This window comes from Phascolarctos cinereus, unplaced genomic scaffold (assembly GCF_003287225.1).
Source record: "Phascolarctos cinereus isolate Bilbo 61053 unplaced genomic scaffold, phaCin_HiC Scaffold_3;HRSCAF=262, whole genome shotgun sequence".
NCBI lineage: Eukaryota > Metazoa > Chordata > Mammalia > Diprotodontia > Phascolarctidae > Phascolarctos > Phascolarctos cinereus.
This window is the reverse complement of record NW_027555736.1, coordinates 144,942,001-144,954,129: the sequence shown is the minus strand read 5'-3', so window position 1 is coordinate 144,954,129 and position 12,129 is coordinate 144,942,001. Positions and strand designations below refer to the sequence as shown.

Genomic DNA, 12,129 nt, shown 5'->3' with positions numbered 1-12,129 from the left:
TTATCTATGATACTTCCTAGTTGAGTGATTTTTCAGCAAGTCATAGCTTTTCAGTGCTCCCAGTAACTCTTTAAGATAGTAAGTTGTAGATGAGGTACCACTCTGCATTGTAAAGAGTATTTCCACTAAAGTACACTCATGAAATCACAGATCTGGACCCAAAAGAGAAAAAAAGAAAGGAGGAGAAGAAAAGAAAAGGCATAATGGGAAGAATAATCCTAACTAGCTGGGAAACTGCCCAGAACCTTTGGTCATAGAAAATAAAGTGCCAATTAAAAGAATCCACATAATGCCTCCAGGAAAAGGGGAAAAAAACCCTATGATGCAAATTCCAAGATGCAGTTAACTTGAACCAGTTCCATTGACAGCAGATTCTGCAAGCTATCATTAGAAAGTCCTTTAAATATTAAGGAAAGGAAATTCACGTAACGTAGACATAGTTCCAAATTGCTCTCTAGAATGGTTGGATCAGTTCATAACTCCACCAGCAGTGCATTAAGTGTCCCAGTTTTCCCTCATCCCCTCCAACATTTATCATTTTCCTTTTTTGTTATATTGACCAATATATTGATAGGTATGAGGTGGCACCTCAGAATTGATTTAATTTGCATTTCTCTAATCAATAGTGATTTAGAGCATTTTTTCATATTACCATAGATAGTTTTGATTTCTTTATCTGAAAACTACCTGTTCGTATCCTTTGACCATTTATCAATTGGAGAATGACTTGTATTTTTATAAATTTGACTCACTTCTCTACATATTTGAGAAATGAGGCCATTATCAGAGATATTTATTGCAAAAAATTTCTCCCCAGTTTTTTGCTTTCCTTATAATTTTGGTTGCATTGGTTTTGTTTGTGTAAAACTTTAGTTTTATATAATCAAAATTATCTATTTTACATGTGGTAATGCCAAGAGATTTCTTTCCAAATGTACACAAGAAGACAAGCAGAATTCAAAGAGAAATGATAATGGATAAACAAGCCTGAAACATCAAGACCTAATAAGATCAGAGTTAAAACAAGGTCACTCGTTGTTTGCACTTTTATTTGACGTAGTGCTCAAAATGAAAAAGAAGAAAGACTTTGAATGTAATAAGCATAAGCAAAGAAGAGGTAAAATTATCTCTGTTTGTAGATAATCTGGTCTACTTGGAGAAACCCAGAGGATTCATGAAAAAAAATAGTCCATAGCTAGTAGGTTTAGTAAAGTGTTAGAATAGAAAGTAAATTCATAAAATTAGTGGATATTCTGTGTATGTTACTAAAAAAAAACTAGAGGAGACATAAGAGCATTTAAAGATGTGTTGAATATATGAGAATTAGCCTACCAAGATATATCTTACATATATATATGATAAAATAATTTTTACATAATAAAATATATAAATTTTATATATAAATAAAATAACATAGCATAATAAAATATACAAAGTAAAAGAGCACCTTAAACAAGTTGAAAGAGATTTTATATTCTTGGCTAGTCTCACATAGTGAAAATCTATAGATTTAGTATTGTACCAATCAGATCATCAAAGGAATATTTTATAGAATCAAAATAATAACAGTTAATTTGGAGTAATCAAAGGTCAAGAATATCAGGAAAGATAAATTTAAAAAAGGAAAGAGGCTGTTGTTGTCACTACCAGATCTCAAATGATACTATAAAGTAATAATTGCCAAAAGTAATTGGTACTAGATTAAAAATAGGAAAGTAGATCGGTAGAATTGACCAGCTAAGCCAGCTCTGGAAACAAACATGTGCAGCAATTAGCCCTAAAATAAAACAAGGTCCTGGGGAAGGGATTGCTTCCTCAACAAGAACTGTGAAGAAACTGAGAAGCAGTTTGGTAGATTTAGATTTACATCAACATTTTATTATACCTTGTACCACAGTGACTTCCAAACCAGTAAATGACTTCTATGTTAAAAAAGTCAAAGTTTTGTCATGGGGTTTTTTTTAGTAGAATAGAATGAAATGTTTTATCTTTTACCATTATAATTGGTGAAAGAATTTGTAACCGGAAAAGAGATTTTTAAAAAATCATCAAAGACAAAAGATGTAATCTAAATTATTTAAAATTTAAAACACACAAAAAAATAAAATCATTCCAGGAAGAATCAGAAAAAAATACATGTAATGGGAAGGAAAATCTTTGAATTAAATAACTCTGGTAAGTCTGTGGTCCAGTTTCTATATGAAATTGACACACATAATGATTGAGCTATTCCTCAATAGGGAAATAATTAGAGAAATATGTACACTTTTCAAAAGAAACGCAAACTATGACTAACTACCTAAAAATTATTCAGAATCACTAAGGAGTAGAGAAATGTAAATTAAAACAAACCAGAGGTACCACCTTAGTTTCATTCATTAGGCAAACAAAGACTAAAAGATAGAGGGTGGGGGGGGAAGGGGAAGAATTTATTTAAAGGGCAGTGAGAAGGTAAGCAAGATTCGTTGCTGGTAGAACTGTGAATTGTTTCAACCATTGTGGGGAAAAAAGTATAACTACAAAAACAGTTACCAATTTTTCATGCCCTTTGATCCAGAGTTCCCTGGTACTATGTATATCTAAAGAAACAGGAAAAAACAAGTAGTTTGTACACTAATGTTCATATGAAGCACCATTACTTGTGATAACAAAAAGCTGAAAACAAAATATGTGCTGATTGGGAAATGGCAGAACAAATTATGATATATGAGTCTAATGGAATATTACCATACAATAAATATGAAGAAGCCAGAGAAATAATGAGATTTGTGTGAAGTGATGCAGCTTGAAGAAAGCTGAGCCAAAATTCCAATGTACACAATGAGTACAACAGAAAGAAAGTCAACATAGAAAGACATAAAAATTCTGATCAGCTGTGACTGTAAGTGTTAGCTATTGTACTGCCAAAAGTTAAAAGCCACGTCTTTGTTTTCTGTTATTAATCAAAATGTTTTCTAAAAGGGTTTGTTGAAGGGGCAGCTAGGTGGCACAGTGGGTCCTGAAGTCAGGAGGATCTGAGTTCAAATCCAGCCTCAGACCAAACACTTGACACTTACTAGCTGTGTGACCTTGGGCAAGTCACTTAACCCCAGTTGCCTAAAAAAAGGGGGGTGGGGTTTGTTGGAAAGTATCTTGTGTCAGAACAGTATATATGTCATGAAATTTATTTTAAAAAATAAAATCAGACTTTTTTATACCTGCTCCAAATGTGGTGGTGGTGTATTTCTTTTAATTTTCTTAATAAAAATACATTCCCTGATCAGGCAGGAAGCTGCCAACTCTTAACACATCCTACTGTTTTATTTCCTTATTAACAGGAGTTGGTTTTCTCTTATATCACAGATTCAAACTAAACGTATTAGTAATGGTAAAAAGACAGAGTAATTCTATTTGGTAAATCCAAAGACTCAGCTTCTGGGATAAGAACTCAACTATTTAACAAAAACTGCTGGGAAAACTGGAAAATAGTATGGCAGAAACTAGGCATAGACCAACATCTTACACCCTATGCCAAGATAAAATCAAAATGGATTCATGATTTAGATTTAGATATAAAGCCAGCTACTACTAGGAGAGCAAGGAATAGTTTACCCATCAGATCTATGGAAAAGGGAAAAATTTTTGACCAAACAAGAGATAGAGAACATTATGAAATGCAAAATGGATGACTTTTATTACATTAAATTGAAAAGCTTTTGCATAGACAAAGCCAATGCAACCAAGATTAGAAAGGAAGCAGAAAGCTGGGAAACATTTTTACAACCAGTGTCTCTAAAATATATAGAGAATTGAGTCGAATTTATAAGAATACAAGTCATTCCCCAATTGATAAATAGTCAAAGGATGTGAACTGGCAGTTTTCAGAGAAAGAAATTAAAGATATCTATATTCATACTAAAAATTCTCTAAATCACTATTGATTAGAGAAATGCAAATCAAAACAGCTCTGAGGTGCCACATCACACTTGTCATATCGTCTAACATGACAAAACAGGAAAATGGTAAATATTGGAGAAGATGTGGGAAAATTGGAATGCTAATGCATTGTTGATGGAGTTGTAAACTGATCCAACCATTCTGGAGAGCAATTTGGGACTATGTCCAAATGGCTATAAAACTGTGCATACCCTTTGACCCAGCAATACAACTTATAGATCTGTATCCCAAAGAGATCATAAAAATGGGGAAAGGACTCACATGTACAAAAATATTTATGGCAGCTCTTTTTGTGGTGGCAAAGAATTAGAAATTGAGGAGATGCCCATCAATTGGAGAATGGCTGAACAAGTTGTGGTATATGAATGTAATGGAATACTATTGTGCTGTAAGAAATGATGAGCAGGCAGACCAGAAAAAACTGGAAAGACTTAAATAAACTGATGCTGAGTGAAATGAGCAGAACCAGGAGAATGTACACAGTAACAGCCACACTGTGTGATGACTGACTTTCATAGACCTAGCTCTTCTCAGCAATGCAAGGATCTAAGGTCTCATGATGGAAAACACTATCCACATCCAGAGAAAGAGCTATGGAGTCTGAATGCAGATGGAAGCGTACTATTTGCTCTCCTTTTCATTCTTCTTTCTCGTGCTTTCTCCCGTTGCTTCTAATTCTTCTTTACATCATGACTAATGTGAAAAAAAATTTTAAAACAAGCAAAAGAAGACAATAGTTTATGTTCCAAAAGGGGGAAAATGCTAAACACAAGTCAAAGAGTAACCAAATGGATGAGATTAAACTGGACTGTAAAACTTAGTTTGAGATACATTATTTGTTCACTTTATAAAATCAAAATGAACATTGGCTTGACTTTTTTGGTTTTGACAGATCCAAGTTGATGAAGTACAGAAGCTGGTGTATTTTGAAGGCACCAAAGACTCCCCTTTAGAGCATCACTTGTATGTGGTGAGCTATGATAATCCTGGAGAGGTGACAAGATTGACAGATCGTGGCTACTCACATTCCTGCTGTATTAGCCAGGTATTAACTCCTGTCTGAATGGTTCATAAAGACCCTGTCCATATTTGGAAGTAAGTAAAATTGGATTGTGTAGCAATTTAACTCTTAGGCACATTAAACTTAACATTAACTTCTCTCTGAAGGTATATATTATAGGATCTTAAAAAGTTAAACCATTATTGTGTCCCCTGCCATAGCATAGTGTAGGTCAAACAGAATTTGTCTAATTCATATTTTAAAATCTCTTTTTATGATACCATGGGATAAAAAAAAAACACAAGAAAATGATTGTCTCTTTTCCCTTTTTTCAGCATTGTGATTTATTTATAAGTAAATACAGTAACCAGAAGAATCCACACTGTGTGTCCCTTTACAAGCTCTCAGGTCCTCAAGATGACCCAGAACGCAGAACGAAGGAATTTTGGGCCACTATTTTGGATTCAGCAGGTACTCGATTTGTTTAAATTTGACATTGAACAAGAATAGTGAATTGACTTACTATACCTGTATTATGTGACTATACCCTGTTGGGCTGATTTTTTTTTTGTCACTGTCACCACTCAGTTTTTTCTCTGAGCTGCTAGGCTTTTAATTAGTTCCACCTTCCCCAGAGAATCTGTTAAATGAGATTAGATGGCCACCACCTACATTTAGCAGAAGTGGATCTGAGAAGCCTTTTTGAAAATAACATTAGAAAAGTTATGATAGATTCGAGGAAGCTCCCTGTGCTTATAAATAGGTGTATCATTTCCTAGATGAGCAAAAGGAGAGGAAAATGTGTGCTGACCTAAACACTGCCTTTTCTTCCAATAAGGCTTTCTGGACAGGGAGGTTGCTTCTTTGGGGAAAAGATGTAGCAAGTGATTACTTTCAATGCATGCAGAACTTCTTTGTGACTGCTGGGTCATAATGCCTGAAGACTCTGTATCCATGTAAATGATTCAATGTCCTAAGAACAAAATATAATCTTATTTTAACACCCTTTGAACATGCACTGTTCTAAAATTCTTTTTCTGTTATTTTTACGTGTGTGTGTGTGTGTGTGTGTGTGTGTGTGTGTGTGTGTAGAAATTTTGGTGCAACTCCAAGTTACTAGTGTACTTAATCCACATAGAAGAATTCATAGCAATACAATTTAATTTCTACTTAGATTATAATGCAAAGAAACTTATTTTTGCCTCTTTAGGTGGAGATGAAGGCTAGATGTATATAGCCTTAGTGAACCAAATACAATTTTGAAATATTCCATTTGGTCATTCAGTGGTGGAAATAGCAAAAGTAGTGCTGGCTTGACCATCAAAGTAAGCTACACTGAACTTGATACAGTGTATTGTTCACTTCTGGTCCAATTCACAGTTGCTTTGTGTGTAGATACTTGACTTTAAATGCCTTTCTTCTGTGCTTCCAGAATCATACAAAATATATTTCCCCTCCTGATGTGGGTCTTTTGATATGTTCATTAGAATCTTTCTAAGATGAATGCTCTTGCTTCATTTTCAGCCTACCAGTTAAAGAGAGTGGGCAGTTATTTGTGTGAGTGTGTGTGTGTGTGTGTGTGTGTGTGTGTGTGTGTGTGTTTACGTGTGAACAGGTTTCTTCTTGTCCCGAAGGAAGATAAGATTTCAGTGTCCTGTATAAATACCCTTTGAAGTTAAGGTTGTGTTTTATTTGTCCACAGGTCCTCTTCCTGACTACACACCACCAGAAATATTCTCATTTGAAAGTACTACAGGATTCACGTTGTATGGAATGATGTATAAACCTCATGATCTACAGCCTGGGAAGAAATATCCCACTGTGCTGTTCATCTATGGTGGTCCTCAGGTAGGGATGTCACTTTCAGTAGTCAAGTTGAGTAAGCTAGGATTTTGTCTGTATGTCTAGTGTCTTGAATCCTCTTAGATTTGAATGCGTTAATATGTGCTTAATAAATATGATGGATAAGTGAGTTGAAGTTTAAGAGATGTGATTTTGTCAATTTATTCATTATTAACTAGGCCTTAGATGTGTGCATGTAACCAGAATTGCAGAAAATTGATTTATAAACGAATGTATCAGTGTATTAATTTACCATGAAAACTATGACTACCAAATGGACTAGAGTATTTGTGTCAGTCAGCAAGCATGATCTCATCTCAATAGGGAAATTTGTTTATAAAATTGATCAAAATTAGAAGATTTTTTTATATAATATAGGGTTAGAGCAAAGGAATTTGGATGTTGTTAAAAGATATTTTCAGCAAGTTCAGTAGCCCCATGAAATTATCCTCCCACTCTAAGGAAATACCTGCCAAATAGCTTGGAATATTTAGATGAGCCAGTTAAAAAGTACACACTTTCTCTCAGTTCTAGATGAACAACAACCAATTCTCAGTCTTAAATTCTTTGTCTCGATTCTCTGTTGTTGTTTGAAGATTATGTTAACACCACCCACATTCCACAGCATTAAAGTAAGAGTGAAAGCAAGTATCAGTGTGTAGCAGTAATATCTGGCTTGTAGGTATTAGATTTGTTTTAAATGTTTGTTCTCTCTTGTGCATACTCTATTTTTTCCAGCTCCTTTCCTTCAGTAAAAATAATATTTGCCACAAAAATTTTCATAGGGACAGAGGAGAAGAACGTAGTTATTGTATCTACGCTTAAGTATAGATTTGTGATCTCATCATGAGAGTTTTCCCCTCCACTGGTACAAATCATAGCCTAATAGTGCCTTTTCATTCTGCCCTTGCCTATGTCCTTCCAGAAATCCTCTATAGAGAATCTGTCATTGTGCTAGAGGCTGTCAGCCAGGTTTTCTAATATTTCACGAATATCTATGCAGTATTTATACTGTTCACCCTTTTAATTTCTCACTTTTGTGTGTAATAAAACCAACTCTGCTAATTCTTTTGTTTTGCCCTTCTGATGAGAACCTATAAGTTATCTTCCCATTTAGCTACCATTTCTTCTTTTTTTTTTGGCTTTGTTTATAGTGGGAATGGGAGATAGATATGGTTCATTTCCTCCTATGGTATATCACCTTGTTGATCATTGGATACTTATTTCATATTAAGAGTAATAGCAGCTAAATATTTATAGATGGTCTAAAGCCTGTGCAGTTTTTAGCACTTTATCCCCCCACCCCAAATCCTATTTTTTATAATCCCTCAGTTGTCTTCACTGTGGAAGTGGAATGGGATTGCATAGGTTTAAGTGATATTTTACATTTTTAATTTATATTGTATATTTATTATATTATATCATCTTTTTCTGTATTATCTATTTCATAATTTATATTATATTTCATGAGTCACCAGGGTCAAAAAAATTATCTTTTAGTGGCCAACCTGCTGGTGATGAGCTTGTCCTTCCTTAGCAAGGTTGGTCTTTAGGCAGCAGGCACAATCTGTTGCTGGCAGTATACTCAGAACTTTCCTAACCTGGTTGAGTTTGCCTCTAATCTGTGATGAGGCATCAAAGTAAGCCTTTCATGGAGGTATCATATCCAAATTTGGCAGGGGTAGGGGGAGGAGATTGACTGTATTATTTCAGGGTTTTACAACACTATCCTTTTTTCATTTGAGGAAAAAATTATATTTTCTTTTTTCCAATATATTTTATTTTAAACTTAAATGCAAAATAAGAGAAGAGAAACAAATGTAATACTAAAATAAAATAATACAATAAGAAAAGAAAAAAAAGCAATGCCATGTGCACAGTAGAACATAAGAGAGGATCCAAAATATACAGCAATAAATTTCCATTTCAAGAAAGCCTATATAATAAGTACCACCCATTGTGTTGAGAGCTGTCCATCTTTTCTTTGCTTCTTTGTAAGTTTTCTTTTGTTCTCTGCTGTGAACTTTTTACTTTGTTCTTTTTTCCCCCCTCTCCCCTCCCTGGGCTACAATTAAATGTGGACATACACACGCACACACACATGCACATGCACACGCAAGTACATACATACACATATAGACATATACACGCAAACATATACATATATACATACATATACCCATACATACATACACTTACATATACATATACTTAGATATCTATAATTATACTCGTATGTAGACATACATTCATATACACCTATGTAAGATCAGACTATGTTCATTTGTCTTCTGTTTTTCTTAGGGTGGATAACCTCTTCCTTCTTAAGTCCAAGTCTTTCCATGTTTTTCCAAGTCCACCAACTCATCATTTCCTACAACACAGCAATATTCCAACCTTATACTGTTTAGTTGTTTTAAATAGGCCTAAACAGCATTGATGAATGTTGATGAACACTACACATAGTGTATTTTCCCTATTTTTCTCTTTTAATTAAATGTATTTTAGCCTTAACTTTGTCTGAGATCATGATTACCATCCCTGCTCCTTTTTCTCTAATGAATTCTACTGATCTTTATTTTGTTTGTGCATATCTCTTATTTCCTAACCATCCTGACTCCTCTACTTTACTTCTACCCACTATCTTGCCCTCCTATTATTTAATCTACCCCCCTCCAAGGATCCCTCTCTTATCCTCTCATTTCCATTAATCTAAACATCCTTCTATACCCACCCCCCTTTAATCAATTCCTTCACCCTCTCCTCCAAAGATCCCTCCCCTGTCCTTTCCCCCTTCGCTATCCTCATAGTGTTTTATTTCTTTCTGAATTTAGAAGACATTTATGCTCTTCTAGATATATATGTATTATTCCCTCTTGAAGACATTCCTGATGAAAGTAGGTTTACAGAACTACCAGCCCTCCTCCCCCATCTAATTCCTCTGTGTTGGTTCTTCCTCTTATACCTCATTTGTATAAGATAATTACTGTTTTTAGCTGTTACTAAATGGTTTTACTTTTTAAAATCATATCATACTCAGGTCTACCCCAATCTTTTTTTTACAAACTACCCAATTACTAGTAACAATCAGACACATATTTGATATTTCCTCATAAAAAATGGGACCAGTCTGTCCTTATTGAGTCCCTTATAATTAGTCTTTGGTGTGTACCTTATATTTCTCTTGGCTCTTGTATGTCAAAGTTCAGGGTTTTATTCTTTACTTTTAACAAAATCCTCCTGACAATTCAGTAAATGTCCATTTTTTTCATTCAGGATTATGCTTACCTTTCTAGGTATGATATTCTTGGCCAGAACCCCAGTTCTTTTGCTCTTTGATCTATAGTGTTCCAAGACCTGTGGTCTTTTTGTGTTGCTGCTGCTAGGTCTTGTGCGATTTTTGATTGCGGCACCACCATATTTAAATTGTTTTTTTCTTGTTGCTTGTAATATTTTATCTTTGAGCTGAGGGTTTTGAAATTTAACTATGATATTCCTGTGGGTTTTCCTCATAGGATCTCTTCTGGGTGGTGATTGGAGGATTTTTTTCTATTTCTCCTTTCCCCTCTTGTTCTAATGCTTCAGAACAATTTTCTCTAATTATTTTTATTTAATTATTTCTTCTAATTATTATTATATCAAGATTTTTTTTCTTATCATAGCTTTTAGGTAGTATGATTATTCTTAGGTTTTTTCTTCTTGAGCTATTCTTCAGATCGGTTGTTTTTCTTATGAGATGTTTCACATTCTTTTCTATTTTTTCATTCTTTATATTTTGTTTTATTATTTCTTGGTCTCTTATGACTTTGCTGGCTTCCCTTTGCCCAATTCTGATTTTCAAGGAGTCATTTTCTTCCTTAAGATTCTAGATCTGCTTTTCTAATTGGTTGACTTTCTTTTCATAATCTTCTTGTTTTTCTTGGATTCTTCTTCTTCTCCTTCTTTTAGTTGTTCCTCAATCTCTCTCATTTGGTTTTTAAAGTCTTTTAAGTTCTTCTATGAATTCTTTTTGGGCAGGTGACCATTTGATGTTACTCTTTAGGGTAGAAAAGGATTTCTTTGCTTCAGTATCCTCTGAAGACAAATCTCAGTCTTCTCTATTCCCATAGTAACTTTCTGTGGTTGAATTCTCTCTCCTTTGCTTGCTCATTTTTTTTTATTTGTAGCAGCTTGTTTTTTGTAATCACCTCTACCCCTGGGATGTGAGGGATGGTGTCTCTGGCTTCAGATCCTTCAGTTCTCCTCTCTGGTGTGGAACCGAAACCAAGACCTCCGGCCTCCAATAAGTGCTCACAGCCAGCAATTTCTCACCCCACTGCTTCTGCACTCACCAGGCATGTGCTGGTTCCTTCTCCCCCAGAGCCGTATCTCAGCAGCATTCCTTGCAGTCTGGCATTCCTTGTCAGCAAAGGTTCCTTCAATCTTCCCTGGCACAGATGTCCAACTACCCTCACTGACTTGGGAGTAAAAGTTCCTGTGGCTGGGGTTGAGGCTGCCTCCTAGCCCAGCTAGTCCCAGGGTTTGCCTCTTGTTTAAGTGGAACTAGCCTGGAGGTGTTTATTCTTCGTAGGGACCAAACTATATCCTGGGATTTTTCTTCAGATCTTCTCCAATTGTCCCTGGAGGAAAACTGTTCTCTACCCCTACTCTTATTTGTTTTTACCACTCTTTGTTCACTTTGAGGCTCTATTTTATTTTGTTTGTGGGGGAAATCTGGAGAGCTTGGGATTTTTCTGATGTACTCTGCCATCTTCCTAGAATCCTCTTTGAAAAATTAGGTTTTCTTTACTCATTTATTTGTACATTTTGTAATGTCCATTTGATAGTTAATCCATATTTCTTCACAAATTTTTATATCTTACTAAATTATCTATCCCTTTCATAATTTTTTAACTTTTCACTTGTTTATCTTGTCTCCCCAAGCCAGTAAATGAGCTCCTCAAGGGCAAAGACTATTTTTAATGTTTCTTTGTATCACCTCTAATACCACCTGTTTTATATGCAGGAGGCTTTCAATAAATGTTTATTATTGATTATTTCTAGTGCCACTTCTTAATTACTTCCTGGCTCCTCTATGAGGTTATATTTATTTCAGTCACTTTCCTTCTGGTTGATATTTACCAGAACTTTGTTTCTAATGAATTCTCTAATGCCCTTCTTCATTCTTTGAGCCTCCTGAACTTTTTGTCCATACAATATAGCATTCATATCACTACATGCTACTCCTGTTCTAGGGAAGTACTAACACACATTTTACTCTCATAGACTTTTGTCACTTTGAAGTGTGAAACAGAGAAGCAGTTAAATTATTTTCCTTTCCTGAAATTGAATGAATAAAAAAGGCATTTATT

General features: G+C 34.8%; 1 protein-coding gene across 5 annotated transcripts in view; it reads left to right on the top strand.

Moving 5' to 3' along the window:
* The window catches only part of DPP8 (dipeptidyl peptidase 8), a 63,278-nt gene that overhangs the window by 40,116 nt on the left and 11,033 nt on the right, over positions 1-12,129 (top strand). For 4 of the 5 annotated variants that reach the window (XR_002323785.2, XR_002323786.2, XM_020983091.2 and 1 more), the window contains exons 13-15: positions 4,829-4,981; positions 5,272-5,407; positions 6,639-6,784. Coding sequence is in view for 3 of the 5 variants with exons in the window: in XM_020983091.2 (XP_020838750.1) it covers positions 4,829-4,981; positions 5,272-5,407; positions 6,639-6,784 (435 nt within the window). In the remaining 2 variants the exon portion in view is untranslated. Of the gene's footprint in view, positions 1-4,828; positions 5,032-5,271; positions 5,408-6,638; positions 6,785-12,129 lie in introns of those variants that run through there. The other variant, XM_078151214.1, reaches the window with a different exon arrangement.